This window comes from Anopheles arabiensis, chromosome 2 (assembly GCF_016920715.1).
Source record: "Anopheles arabiensis isolate DONGOLA chromosome 2, AaraD3, whole genome shotgun sequence".
Classification (NCBI taxonomy): domain Eukaryota; kingdom Metazoa; phylum Arthropoda; class Insecta; order Diptera; family Culicidae; genus Anopheles; species Anopheles arabiensis.
The window spans coordinates 12,440,972-12,456,134 of record NC_053517.1 but is presented as its reverse complement, the minus strand read 5'-3'; the positions used below and the strand labels follow the sequence as shown (position 1 = coordinate 12,456,134).

At 49.5% G+C, this 15,163-nt stretch overlaps 1 protein-coding gene across 9 annotated transcripts in view; it reads right to left on the bottom strand.

Moving 5' to 3' along the window:
* LOC120897877 (1-phosphatidylinositol 4,5-bisphosphate phosphodiesterase) overlaps window positions 1-15,163 on the bottom strand; it is a 42,130-nt gene that overhangs the window by 4,670 nt on the left and 22,297 nt on the right. For 7 of the 9 annotated variants that reach the window (XM_040303020.1, XM_040303017.1, XM_040303018.1 and 4 more), the window contains 9 exons: window positions 12,027-12,346; window positions 11,842-11,901; window positions 9,666-9,803; window positions 5,674-5,753; window positions 3,886-3,962; window positions 3,645-3,804; window positions 3,395-3,561; window positions 1,051-3,308; window positions 869-958 (listed from right to left, as the gene is read on the bottom strand). In XM_040303020.1, the coding sequence (XP_040158954.1) occupies window positions 869-958; window positions 1,051-3,308; window positions 3,395-3,561; window positions 3,645-3,804; window positions 3,886-3,962; window positions 5,674-5,753; window positions 9,666-9,803; window positions 11,842-11,901; window positions 12,027-12,197 (3,201 nt within the window). In that variant the 5' untranslated portion in view covers window positions 12,198-12,346. Of the gene's footprint in view, window positions 1-868; window positions 959-1,050; window positions 3,309-3,394; window positions 3,562-3,644; window positions 3,805-3,885; window positions 3,963-5,673; window positions 5,754-7,608; window positions 7,689-9,665; window positions 9,804-11,841; window positions 11,902-12,026; window positions 12,347-15,163 lie in introns of all 9 variants that reach the window. The other 2 variants (XM_040303024.1, XM_040303026.1) reach the window with 1 other exon arrangement.

Sequence of the window (15,163 nt, the reverse complement as noted above, 5' to 3'; positions counted from 1 at the left end):
AGGATAACGGAATGTAAAAATTAATTAAAGCCTAGCGATCATGTAGTACGAAAGAGAGCAACAAAATAAGCATATATAAGCAAGGAACGAAAATATCAAAACAAAAAACGAAACAAAACACTTGATAATAAGCCGTGTCACAAACTACAAACTGAGGGGTAAAGTGAAGAACAAAAAAAAAGACAGAAGAAATCAAAAATATAAAACAATAAAAAATAAAGAAAAACAAATGAAAAGAGGGGAAAAAACTAAAAGTAAGCGAATGAAATAAAAGTTTAACCTACGCTAGAGCCGATACTTTGAAGCCTAGAGCCGAAGCGCATTGCCTTAACGGGGAGGGAGGATGGATGGTGGTAGATGGTGGGGGATGCTGCTGGCTTGAGAAGGGTCAACACATGCATTAACTAATAGGGGGACACTACTGCTACTGCTGCTGCTGCTGCTGCTGCTGCTGCTGCTGCTGTTTGCTGCTACTGCTGCGCTGATGCGATTGTATCACAACGGTGGTAAAAACTACTTGGTGGTTGGACCAGTTTGGTCAACCTTCACTAGAACGAACGATCACAGGAAAGCGAGAATCTAGCCCCAAAAATGCCACCAAAACCTTCTGCCGTGTACCGTAGACTACTCTATTTGTATGATTCATTTCATGGTGTCTTTTGGGGGGTATAGAAGAGTGAAGGAATGATGGGAGAGGGGATGATGGAGGGGAGAGAGAGAGGACAACAGGTACAGGCACAACAGACAAAGAGGGCAGAGAATGGTACGAGAGAAAGAGCAAGACGCTTTTCCTCTATACGACCGTTTCGATCGTCACAATCTCCTGCACGCCGCCTACTAGACCGACGCTGCCCGGTGACAACGATACCTTTTGCACATCGTTCGCCAGCTCCTCCAGCTGCTTGTCGTGGGTCACTTTCAGCTTTTCCTTTTCCCGGTTCTGCTTGATGGTGGCAGTCTGCGGAAATGGGGGAGAGAAAACACACATTAGTCCATCGCGGAACTGCAGAAGCAGAGGGGAGAGAAAAACGGCCACCCACGGGACCATACCTTTTTCTCGTCCATGAAGCGCTTAATGTTGTTCTGCTTCTTCTCGCGCAGCCGCCGGTCCTTCTCGCCCTTCGTCTTGAGCGTCTTGTCGTTGGCGACCTCCTTCGACGTTTCGACCGAGATTTTCGCCTGGCGGCTGTTCAGCTCCTTGATCTCGCGCTCGTGCTTCGCCTCGAGCTGCTTCATCTGGGCGGCCTGCGTCGTCTCCATCAGCTTGCGCAGTATGTCCTGCTGGTCGGCCAGCTGCTGCTTCAGCAGCTCCCACTCCTCCTTCTTGTGCCGCTCGGCCATCTCCGTCCACTGGGCGTTCTGCTCCTGGATCAGCTTGCGCACCGCCGGGTCCGCCTTGATTTCCTCCTTGCTCTTGCCCTTCACCAGCCGCTCGATCGCCGCGTTCTGCTGCTTCTGCACGCCGGCCCGCTCCTTCGCGTGCTTCTTCTTCACCGCGTCCAGCTCCTTCTGCTGCTTTTTGGCCGTCTTCTGGAAGCCCTTCTCCTGCCGCAGCGAGTCCACCGTGATCGGGTCGAACACGAGCGGCGGCTCGGTGACGCGCTGCTCCTCCTTCCGCGCCGCCTCCTCCTTGTCCTTCTTGCCCGTCTCCTCGATGCCCATCGCTTTCATGTTGTCGGAGCGCTCCTTGGCCGCGCCCATGAACGCGCGCGGATCCGACAGCGCGTCCATAAAGTCCTCGAACCCGTCCGGCACGTAGATCTTCAGCTCGATGTTACAGAACAGCATCGGGAGTGACATCGGGAAGTTGGCCTCCGTGCGGAGCGAGATGTGCCGGTAGCCGCCCTGCAGCCCGTCCAGCGGCAGGATGCGCTGCCCGAGCAGCTTGCCGTTCTCGTCGTACACGCCGAACCGCAGCACGGCCAGATCGGGCAGCACCACCTTGCGGAACAGGAACGGTTCCTCGTTGTACACCGGATTGAGCCCGTTCGCCGGCACCATGCGCGTCCGGAACTCCTTGCGCACCGTGTCCGACGGCAACCCGTACATGTCCACCTCCACGTACGTGCCCACCTTCTTGTCGGAGAGGAACTGGCCGGCAATGACCTGCACCGCACAGGACGCCGCAATCACACCGTCCACCGGTGCGTCCGCGAACGGGTCGAAGCTGCGGTCCGCCCGGCGCATAAAGTCCGGCTTCAGCAGGTAGCCACAGTTGCCGTTGTACTCGAACTTGCCCTGGTTCAGCTGCATCGGCAGATCGGACGTTTGGAAGTTGAGCGACACCATCTGGCAGCCCGCGTTCCAGAACACCTGCGGCATGTAGTTGGACGAGTCGGCCCGCGTACCCTTCGGGTAGATGCGCGACATCTGCCGCTTGTTGTAGTTGACGAACTCGATCGCCTGCGACTTGAGCAGGTTCATGCCGGTCGTCTCCGCGAACGACGACATGTTGTGGTGCACGTTCTTCTTGTCCGCGTAGTCGAACGACTGGAACTTGACCGGCTGCGCGTAGTTCACCATCGACGACAGCCACGGGTGCACGTTCGTCGTCGAGCCGGTGTACTGTATCGGGGGCGCCTCCTCGCCACCGTCCTGCGAGGCGGCGGCCGCCGCCACCGGCACCACTGCCGCCGCCGCCGCCGGCGCCTCCAGCTCCGCTATCTTCGTCACGTCGACCGCGCTCGCGTCCTCCTTCACCTCGTCCTCGATCACGAACTCGCCCTGCAGGAACAGCTCCAGCTCCTTCTTCTCCACCTCCGGCTTGAGCCGCTTGTTCTTGATCAGTATCTTGCGCTTCAGCAGGGACGGGGGCGGCAGCACGGCGCCCGGCTCGAGCGGATAGTCCGGGATCGGTTCCTTCAGCAGCAGGTCGCCCAAAATTTCGTCACAGTACTTCGCCAGCTTGTACTGTTGCGATTTGCAGCAGTGGTTCTCGAACGACAGTATCACCGGATAGTCGGAGGTGACGAAGGCGGTGTCGCGCAGCGCGTAAATCACATCCTTGAACAGTATGTCCGTGCACATCGCCATGCCGTGCGTGATGATCGGCTCCTCGTCCTCGCCCTTGCCGTCCCAGCAGTCCAGCTCGACGCACCGGCACCCGGCCAGCAGCGTCTGGCGGTACATCTCGACCGAGCTCTTGCCCCCGAACTGCCGCCCGGACAGGTACGTGTTGTGGGACGAGTTGATGTAGTAGTGGGACAGCGGCTGATCCATGTCCATGTAGATGTCGAGCCGGTCGAGAAACACGGGCGCATTCTCGTCCGACATGAGGTACCGGATCAGGCCGTCTTTGGTGAGGGTTTCTGGTGGTGGAACACCGGAAAATGGAGCAACAAGTGAGTAACGGAGCGTGCAAAAAAGTGACCCCATTCTGTCCCGGACTACTTACTCGCTTCCCGCGCTTCATCGTTCTGCTCGTACGTGGTGATGATTTCCAGCGCACGCTTCTCATCGTACAGCGGGTAGAGGATCTCGTTTAGCCGGGGATCGCGCTGCTTCTCGTTGAGAAAGTTGATGAACTGATCCAGATTGATGGCGTTCGCTTTACCTTGCGTGCTGGCAATAGCAACAAAAAGGAAGGAAGAAGGAACGATTTTAAGCAAGCGAGAAAGCATTCCCTTCATCATTCGCAAACTTACATCGACCGGAACAGCTCTTCGATGTCATTGCGGGGACAGATCTTGTGGTACAGCTCGTAGAACTTTTCGAACGTAAAGTCCGCTTTCTCGATCACATCGTTCTTGCCGCTCGGCAGCCCCAGATCGGAGAGTATCTGATATACCAGCTTTTCCGTCTTGCCTGAAATGAAAACCAAAGAAGAGGATGCAACCGCGGTTAGTGTTGTGTTGTTCTGGCAGGAAACACTAGACGCGATCTTACCGGAGGCGAACGTTCGGGCAACCACCTTGACAGGCACTTTTCCGCGCGGATCCACTAGAAAGCCCAACCTCATCCAACTGTGTAGCAGCAGCAGCCGGGTGCAGAAAGGGGGGAATATATTATATTAAGGGATTAGTTTATCGTACTATCGTTTTTACAACAATATTCAACAACTACGGTGCATTACAGACAGATGCAGATAAGCGATCAGTGGGAAGGCAAAGCAACAAAACATGGCGATCAACTATAAAGCTTACGATGTTAATAAAGTTAGTTAGGCATCATTTCATGCATTTTTAAAACATTGCAATAAAACATATATTACTTAAATTGATAGATAAATATAACATAAATATCATATACTATATTAATGCTAGATTTAATCACATAATTCACAGCCATTCCAATGGGAACGGGAGAAACGCTCGTCCGCGTTCGTTGCTTGTCGCGTCGATCATTTCCTATCAATTTACACCTGCAACAGCTATAACACAATTTAAAAAAAAAAACAACAAAATGTTCTATACGTAAATATTTAAAGTGCAAGTACACACGGCACGGCTCCGCCGATTGCCAATTGCCACAAACGGTGACGGTAACGCGTTATAAACCCGGGGACCGCCTTCGCCTGCTGCCCCGCCATAGATGGTTCCCAGTTTGTTGCAGCACGGCGCTGTATGTTTAGTGCATTATTAGCCGTAATTGAATACATTTACACCGTGCTGCAGCTACCTATTTGCAGTGATATTTCCCCGTGTTGCCGTGTGTCACCACCACCACCACCGACGCGCACGTGTTTTACTTTTCCGCCTCGGTATTGCTAAATGGAGGCGCCTGGTGCTGCTTATTGCACGTGTCTCGTGTACACTCCCCTTATGCTAGCTGATTCAGTTCACTAGTGATAGCTGTAGACCACACTCTCTCTCTCTCGGAGGGTACGGATAATTTAATTCGATTCTGTAACAACCCGGTTGGCTCTTCCCCCTTGGTTGGTTATCATCGATCCGCGATTCATCCGCGGAGCGCTACACCACACGAGGAGTAGTATCGTAGTAGAAAGGTGCCAATTCAATTAGGCACTGGCTACCACACTGCTTAAAAATAGGGGGAAACAGAGAGAGAGAGTGCGGCGAGGTTTGTGGTCAGCAGCATACAGCACCCGCACACAGCACTACAGCTACAGCAGGGTTTAATTGAGAGATATATCACACCATCATCCATTTGGTTGAGGTTTCTATCCCCACCCCCAGATTCAGCTGCTGCGCTGCGTGATGATTGAAGCATGTCCCGGAGGATGGAAGGGATGGAAGGGAGAGAGAGTATTATCACTCGTCTACTTGAAAGTCAATTTGCTTCATTTGCATGATTGTTGAGGATTCAACCGGTTATTCCGGGTCGTTTGTGCCTTCCTTTTACGATTTCGTCAATTATTTACCATCCATCAGCTGGAGCTGGTGCTGGTGTTGTGCCCGTGTGCTGCACACCGTGAGCGATGCAAACTGTTTCGCCTTTTTTCGATTGGGGCTTTTGGGGGGAGGTAGATAGGAGCTTACGAAGAGAGTTAAGAGGGTACACACATAAGGGCTAAAAAGCGATAGCAATGCTTACTCTTATCATTAGCGTAAAGGGTACTCTCCTTCTCGTTTGCGTTTGCTACTGGTGTTTCTAAGTAAGCGCATTAGAACAAATCTCTCAAAGAGAGGGAGCAAATGTAACGGGTAGCGATAGATGGAGCAGCTTTCTTATCCGTTTGCTGTGTGGAGGAGGAGTTCGCTCCCAACAACTTACTGCTTCATCAAGTTGGTCCATACGCATACGTTGTTCATTTTGATGTTGTGTGTAATGTCGCGAAGACCTTGCTGCCAGAGCTGTCATAAGTATGTGAATTAGAACCCCCCGAAAACGGTTGTTTTAAAGATACAAGCAGAGAGAGAGAGAGAGAGAGAGAGAGCAGCCAAAGATGAGATAAGTGAATCGAAAAAAGAAAAAATAGAAAAAATAATAACAATAATTTTAAAGAGTACCAAAAACCTGTAAACTTCAGCAAATAACCCAAAAAGATCTATAACGTACAATCTAAAGCACCCTTTCCATCGTACACAATACACACTTGCTTGCAGTGTTTGTATGCAGGTGGTATGCACTCTCCTCCAGCTAACCAGCACCAGAAATAGGTCAAGGCTCACGGGAGATCCGAAAATTCGGGTCATCGCATGGTCCGATGGTAGATGCTGCTTCGGCTGAAAAGTGCACCATTGGCGCCAGCCCACAGCCCAGGCCGTTGGTGCCCTTTCTTTGTAGGAAGTAAACGCATACACACACACTCTCTCTCTCTCTGTCAGTCCAGGAAATGGTGTCAGCAAAGATAATTAGATTCTACCCCACCATCGTGTGCTTGGGAGGGGAATGGGCTTCCATTTGCTCTCCACCAGCACAGGACAGGGAAGCGTGTCGATTGAATTAAAGTTACGTTAATAGATTTATGCGAGATTGCAGCAGGTCCTCGGTCACGTGGAGGAGGGAGAGGACAAAACAGACACCATTCCACCATTCCGATCCTTTAACGGGCTGCAACTGCATTAAGGTACTTCATGCCGATGTGTTGTAAAATTATCATAGCTTTCTGCATTATTATTGCCTACTACCGAGGGAGGCGACAAACTGTTGGCTGTTAAAGAGAAAAGAAAAGCGAAGGGAACAAAACAAACACAACAATATGGTGAGATAATGCGACTGCGCGAAAATAACCTCCAGCGCGACATTACTACCGGGCGGCGCGCAATTTACTAGTAGCTGATACGATCCAAAGTAAACAGCACGTTGCTTCCTCCTTCCCGCGTGGATCGTTTCGATCGTCCCCCGTGGATTGTATTTCAATAATGCTCCCCTCCGCCAATGTGTGTGTGTGTGTGTGTGTAAAGTGACAGGGAGTTAAAAGGCAATTTAATTTACAGCACACTTCCTGCCCGTTGATGGAGTAGCGCGTGTGTGCGCCATTTGTCGTCATCTGAAGGGAGAGGGTTCGGGGGTTGACAGTTGGTCGAATTCTATTGTTTCACGAGTGGCATATCATCGAGTGGTCCCTCCCCACGGAGGGAAAAGCTAACGGTCAACCGATTAGAAACCCAAGTACACCTGGGAGATGATGACCACATTTTCTCACGAATGGTGTATCATTGTTTTGTCGTCGCTTGTAGAATAGTGCACAGACAGCTGAGGACACGGTCGTTGAAGGGCGGAAGGCGAAATAAATTGCATTCAATTGTCGAATGATTTGTTAGCCACTCGGGAAGGTGTGTGTTTTAAATGGTTGCAGCGGATCGCGGCAACTATTGGTACTTGGATGGAAAAAGTCTGGCCGAAGGGCGTAACAGTTCGAGCACGATTGACATTACGGCGAAGTGGGACTGCATAATTCGATGGAATAGCTGTAGGACAACGAATAACAGATAAGTGATCACCGATGTATGTACACCGCCGCACCGCAACACCGCCACCCGAAGCCGATCTCAGCGATCATGCGATCATGCGAACACGTAACACATAAGCAGCATGCAACAAAGAAAACATGTGGTGAAGCAAACACAAATCAGTGCACAAAAACATGCAAAGTTAGTACTAAAGGCGTGGCGAAGATAATTAACAATCATCGGTCAGTAGTTTGGAATCGTTTGTACAAAAGTATTTGAAAAACAAAAACCATGCCGTAGTAGAAGAACTTACTGCTTCTTGAGGGCGGTCATTGGGCAGAAGTTGTTGGCCTTGCCGTTGTGGGTGATTTTACGCAAACCATCCACCCAGATCTAGAGGAAGTGTAAATGAAGGAAATGAAGTGGAAAGAGTGTATTAGAGACAACTTGCTGTCTTCGACGAGCGGAAGCAAACGACACGCTGCAGGGGACACGCTTTTGCGCTTTTGTCAACATTTGTCGCTGGAACGGAACGGAAACTCCTTGGAAAATCTCATTTAAACTTTATCGCTAATATTAATATTTCCATCCAGCGTGTGTGTGTATGGTACGTTACGTACGTTACCACCCGTTGCCAATGGTGTATTGTGCGCGAGCATCGCACTGCTTGGCAAGCGGGGATGGCACGGGATGCGACTTCAAACTTCAAAATAACGTCTCAACTCAATCAGCGTTCTACTATTACTAAAGGAACGTGTGCTTGCCGTATCAAATTATCGGAAATATCAATCCAGTAAGGTTCTAAGCCGGCTGAGAGAGTGCCAACAGATCCGTGTCTCTGCCTGATTAGTGCTTTGTGGGTGCAGTGTAAAAGATCAACAACCTCCTCCGTCAATCCACGACACGACGAGAGAGCCGCACAACAATGTGTACTAGAGTGCTAATCGATTCTGACAAGAATCCGGAAGGTAATGGTTGGTTGAGGGCGAACGGGCAGAATCAGACCCGCGTGTCGTCGGCAGCAATGCTAGCCTATTATGTGCCGTGTGAGTGCTGCTTACACAAGCGACTAGTACCACCGGGGTACACCGTCTGTCGTGCGTTCAATCCGTCCACCCGGGGGGAGATAATTTCTCGCCTCGACAGTTGATTATTGACGACATTCGAAAGCTATCATCCCGGGCGACCGGGCCCTCCGTTTTCTCCGTATTTTGCCCCCCTCCCCTCCTCCGCCTGTTCACTGGGAAGGTGGAGCGGGAGGTCAGAGTTCATGCGAGGCCGATTACACGCTAGATGATGGCTCCGGTCGCACGAAAGGATGAGAAGCGCGCCACATCATTCACGTGGGTGTTTGAGGGATGATTCTGTTGTGTGCGTATCTTGAAGTGTGTGTGTGTTAGGGAAAACTCGGGTCGGGTCGGAGAAGTGGAATTGGACCGGTTGACTGAGCAAATTATCTGCCACTGGATATTAATAATAGCTTGCCTCGCACGTCGCCGCGCAAACCCTGGCGATGAAGAGGATGATGCCGTCGGTGGCAGGATACGTAACAATGTTATCGTAGGGAAACCATCTTGCCTTTTAAGGCTCTCTCTCTCTCTCTCTGCTTCACGGCGTGTGTTTTGTGCGTTCCAGCGTCGACGAGTTGGCGGCTCTAGCGGTTCTAGAGATAATTTTCTAACACTTGATCCCAACCAGCACAGCATAAGCAATGCAAACAATACACACACACTGAGCGGTGGAGCAGTTCCTGGTGCTTCAGTGGTGCTGGGGCCGGATCAAGGGTTCGCCTGCCCAGTGGAAAGCGTATCTTGCTCGTCGTCGTCTTCTTTACCGTACACCATGTGGCTCTAATGAGCGGTCCCGTGAAGGACGATGGTTTCGATCCTGCCGTCCACCGGACACTGACGTAAATTGCGTTTAATTAATGTACATTCGATCGTGGGGTGCACACACACACACGCCATCATCTATCGGCAGTAGACTCCTCCTGGGTTGATGTCGTCCAGAAACGGAAGGTACTCTATTCTGGTACTCGCTTCGTAAGGTGAGCCGATAATTACGGCATTTGTGCCGATCAGGCTCCATTCGGCTGTGCAAACACAAGCAGTGTGTGTCTGTGTTCCTTTCGCCTCTTTTTTGCTAGCAACAGGTAGCACAGCACCGTCGTCGAAGTGGATTCAATCGCCATTATATGTTCCCCTTCCCGTACACAGGTGTGTCTTGTTGGCTGATTGTCAACAAAAAAACGGGGATAACCGAAAACCAGCAACCACCCGGTACACGCTACCGTGTGTCAATCGTGTCGTCGTGGCTGGCTGGCTGGCTAGCTGGTAAAGAGACTTCGAACGGGTTCGTTCGGTCGCTTACCTTCGCCGTTGCAGCGTCCGGACAGACGACATGCTGATAGTTGATGTTGATGTAGTCCGTGCCCGAGCAGATGGTGAGAGATTTTTCCTCCACATTTTCGCCGTGCTTGTTGCACAGTTGATTGTACAGCTTCATGTCCTGCGGGGGCGAGAAAATGGGTGAGAGTTAGCGAAAGTGAAATCAAAACGGAAAGCAATTACAATTAGCCTAGTGCAGGGCGAACAGCGAAGCGCGTCGTAGTGTTCGCGGGTGGGCAGCGTCCGAATTGTCGTTTCTGTTTGAAGCCTTGTTTTTATGGGCCACTTCTGGGCTTTAATCATATCACAATGAGTGAAAAAGTGAGGATACCTTCTTCTGATTTTTTGTCTCTTCTAGTACGTGCAACATAATCATGAACAATTCCTACCACTCCAAGTATATGAAAACTCTCTCTCTTTCTCTGTAGTATGTACTCTTCCCTTTTCTGTGTACAAACTCTCTAATCAGACACCTTCCTATCCCACACACGTGGAGCATCTACTCATGCATTAATGCATTCGCTTCCGCCGACGCTGGACCGACAGATGGGAAAGTGTGAAGCGTAAGTAGGCCCCTTGGGCGAAAGCAAAATGAGACACCGAAAAGATCCCCTGCTTTGCTGTGTGCATTCCTAGCTCCCCACCGAGATGAAAGGACTTACAATTAGCACCCAGACCGAGGGAAGTACACCCTGCAGTGATTCACACGTGATGTGACGGTGCCGGCGGCCGAGCGCTGGCATTTCGTTGTAGAGGTTGAGCCGTTTGCAGCAAGCGGACCCCTTTTTGTTTTGCGTAGTGAAAAGAACCCTTTGCTAGCCCTACTTAAGCACAGTAAATAGCTGAGAAGTGGATAGTGTGTGTATGTGTGTGTGTGCAGCATATTGTTTTAGAGCATAATGGTGTGCAAGGCAGGCAAAAGTTGCAGTCTGCGAAGAGAAAAGATGGCACACAGGAAGGGAGGATTGTGAAATTGTGATGTGGGAGATATAAATTGGGCAAAAGCTATGCCACTTTTAAAACAGAAAGAGTGAAGGGATTTCAGTATACTTTACACATGGTAATGGGTAAAAGTCATTATACTAAGTACCGTTTGTAATACCCGTTTGCTTCTCAACCAATCACTTTGGTTCCACCACGCAAGAGGAATCGAAACGATACTCCTCCAACGATAATTCCCCTTCATAACCCATCATCGGTCTACAGCGGAACTATTTGCAATCGAACATTCGAACTTGCCCTGCACATTGCCCCCAGTCGGTTCCGGTTCTCCCATTTTCTCCGGTTTCAACTCCAGCTGCAGTGCCGCCAGCTGATGCAATGAAGAGCGGTGCAATTTCATTACATTTTCCACCCCGTTTTTCAGCCTCATATTTCCTCACAAAACGTTGGCAAAGGGTCTGGGGTTTGTGTTGTTGTTGTTGTTGCAGTGCGGCCACATCACATGCCAACTCATAAACAGGAAATCGACCAAGAGAAACGAACAACTACCGCTCGCACACGGAACGCCTTTATGGTTTCGCTTCCTTGTTTTCCGCCAGTTTGTGGTCGGTTTTTGCGTTCTTTTTTTACTTCTCCAAGTGTACGCAATTAATTCACGACCACCATTTGTTGCGTTTATGCCATCGTCGGCACGACGAGGTCACACACGATGGCGATGGCGGCGGCGGCGGCGGCGTGAACTTAACCGTTTGTTCGTGCGCTTTTGCACGTACCTTGTGTAATAATCCTGGTCAATAGTTTATGCAAAAAGGAAGATTTTGTTAACAATAGGTATTTTTGTACTGGCCCTAGACGAGCTGCGTCAAAACAACATGTTGAAAATAGATCCCTTGTGAATGGATTATTTTAAAAGAAGCTTTCTATATCTCAGCAGCGAATGTGGCTACGTTATTTAGTTTTGTTTTAAAGTGTTTTAACTAACGGTTGCCATTGTTCGAGGTAGTATCCTGTAACGCTTTTCCTTTGTTTCTGCACTCCTAAAAAATGCATAATAATGGTGTTGGCGGCTGGTGTTGCATCCGTTTGTACAGCGCGTTAGTTCTTAAGCTTCCTTGTTTGTAATTCGATTTTTTCTTCAGTTCTTCCGCTGCTAGGCCCTCTGCTAACGACACAACAACGGAGCACGGAGTTTGTTTCTTTTTTTTCTACATCCTTACCTTTGGCATTCCGCCCGCTCGGATATCGCTGACTTGACATAATTCAATAACGTCACCTTCCTGTCGCCGCGACGTTTGTGAAAGGAAAGAGACGAGAAAACAAAGCGTTAAAATGGAGTGCCCCGACGCTGCCAGTGTGGGTGAAAGAAGAGGAAGAAAAAAAGAAACACAACAAGGATAATTACCCGTCCTTCGCTTTTCCAGTAGATGAAAAACCCGTACTCGTCCACCTTGAACATGCAGTTCGGTTCCAGCTCGTTGTTGTCCTTCTCCTCCGTCCACCGGTCGAACACGCATCCGGTAAGGAGCGGTTCCGGCACCGGGATCTGCCAGTTGAACTCGAACTTCTTCGTCATGTTGCCTTCGTCTGCGCGGGTCTGAGGCTGGTCAGCAGCAGCTGCTGCTGGTCAGAGATTGATCTCTTCGGCTTGTGGCCGGTAACCGCCCGTAACCCGTAAGTCGGAACGCTGGAACACCGTCGACCACCGATGGGGATGGTTTTTATCTAGAGAGAGAGAGTGAGAAAAATAACGAAGTGACATTAAGTAATGGGGTATGGAGAACAGTGGAGAAGCTCTGTTGGCGTGCAAAATGGCAGGAACAGTGGAGGACCGCACGCATAAAGAAAGCATAATTTAATTTCCTTCAATATCCCGTTTCTAGCCGGCTCGACTGAGGAGCTACCACGCAGTTCCTTTCTCTCTCACTCTCTGCCGTTTCCGTACCGATTGCTGGTTGCAATAAATGTGGAAAATTGATGTAAAAAAAACAACAAGGTCAAGTTTGTCCGTGCACAACACGCGACAACAATCGGCGGTAAAGTGGTTTAGCTGCGTGCAGCAGCAGCAGCAACAGCAGGTCGCATGCTCCAGTGTGGCGCCTTCTCTACCCACCCACGCACGCCTACCCTCCCCCTCCCTCCCCAGGGTGTAGTAATTAAATAAATCAAACAACATTTATTAAATTAAGCGTGTTACTAGCGGGTGGACGCGTGAGCGCCCGTCGCGTACGGTTCGATTAGTGTACGAGAGACAGAGACCGGGTCCGCCACCATGTCACATGGCCGATGTGGTTCAAACTCACCTGGGAGGTGGTAGAAGGTTCGAGCACCAACCGGCATCTAACCGATGGCCCCAAAATGGGCACGTGCCATGGTAGTGGAGTTGTTAGTGCGCCTTTCATGCACGATCCCGAAATGGAAACGTGCAGCACACACCTTGAGCCCAGCCAGTCCAGCCCCGGCAAGTTCGTAGTGTCTTAATTTATCTTGCACTCTACACTACACCACCAAGCTGGTTTACGGGGTAATCGCCATTTATGTGACGACTGGTGCAAGTGGTGCTAGTAGCTCTTTGTTTGCGATAGAATTCTTCACCAGGTGCTTTGGGGTACACACACAGGGAGTGTGCACTCTGCCGCGGTAAAACTTCGATATGGCTCTCGCTTCCGTTCGGTTTGTTTGTTTGCTCAATTAGCAGCTGATCTATCAAGCTGAAGCTAGTAATGATTGCAGTAATGACCGCTGCCTCACGACCGCAGAGGTGTGAAGAGAGTCAAATGTGTTGCTTTTTTAAGGTAAGATTATTTTGGTTGTAGTTGGCTCGAAACAAGCTGGATATTGAAAAAGAATGGTTCAATGGAGGATAGAGATGCGATTAAGAGTTAAGTAAAGTGAGGGAGAACTATTTATCCCGAACGGGAATTGGTCTCTAATTGACGATTAATCCTGGTAATAGAGATGTGAGAAAGCTGAAATAACAGTCTGGGTTGGTAGCAATATTCATTCAGCTATTTTTCAGCTTGAAATGGGTTGAGATGAGTTACAATAAAATATATGTGTTGCAGTACATAAATTCAACATTATTTGAGCTAACATTTTATATGATGTTTGTATTAAAAAATAATGAACAACAATTGTCGATTTTTTTTGGGTTTATCTTCACCCGCACTAACAAAACGTTAATTGCACTTTCAACAATAGTATCCCATGAGTCAGCGGACAAAATTTGACACCTCTATCGGTCGAACTCTAACCATGATGGCCAAAGAAGTGAAGCAACTTCGCTTAGAAGCGTGCGCGATTTAAGAACGTACACCCCTTGCGGCAGTTTGTGGACGTTGTATAAGTCTGTACTGGCATGTACAACATATTGGCACTATTAGACAACAACCATTGCATCGAACGAGAGCCTAGTTCCGAATGGCCGACATCTCTGAGCGATAAGAAGCTCCAAGGGATGTTGAAAATGAAAACCAAGGGAAAAGTCGCTACATCGCAGAGTTGGCTTAGTCGGGAGGTCGTTGCAACCGGCCAAACAGTGTGATAGTGTCTGGGAAATCAGGGAAACAAATATATCAGAAAGCAGAAATCGCATCCATTGGTTTTGCAGCGGCAAGCAGCAATAGCGCCAAAACGCAATGCGATTATTTTAGACGAATTTCGGAGTAATTTCGGGATGACACCCGTAGTTCGCGAGCTGGTCCAACATCGCCCAGCTGTGTCTCATCGAATTTTTACATACAAACAAGATCCAAAAGCTCTACTCCAAAAAATTTTGAGGAGGAATTGACAAAAATCGAAGATAACCCTAAAAACATGACTGCATATGCGTGTCTTCGTCCGACATGGAGAAACCGACTCCGACGTCTCCGAAATGGATTTGGTCGTACGAATTGGCTACTTTACCACAGGACCGCCGCCCCAACACCTTGAAGGATATTAGGTGAACCCAAGCGACGCCAGCCCGTCGGATAGGCCCTGACCTGGTCGCCATGATTAGACCGAGTTGAATGGTTTTAGATCCATTTCAAAAGGGGATTTTTTCGTCCATTTGAGCACATCCTCATCATCACCACCATCACCATCATGAACCGCCGTGATGCTCGATTGTCCAGAACAGGCGACAACAAGACAAGGTCACCACCCAAAATGCTCCATTTCCCACAAAAAGGATTGGCCGAGATTTGGGGGATTAAAGCAGCTAGTGGCAACAGTGTATTTAACCGCTCCGAAGCCCTCGAGATGCTGTGCTTTGCCTGCCTGCTGTCGTTAATTATTCACATTTTGTCACCGGTACAGTACCCAGCATTACCCAGCAACATCAAAGAGATTGGGGCGTGTAGTTACACGGAGCACCCAGGAACCCAAACCTTCGACACGGATCAAGCGGCGACGGATTGAGGGGGGAAAACGTTCGTCTATAAATAGGTGGGTCACGGCACCACTATTAACACTTGTTTGGTGTGTCAAGCCCCCTAACACATCAGTCGCCATTTAACGGCCACACTTTGATCATCGACCGGAAGCTACATGAAAGCCGAA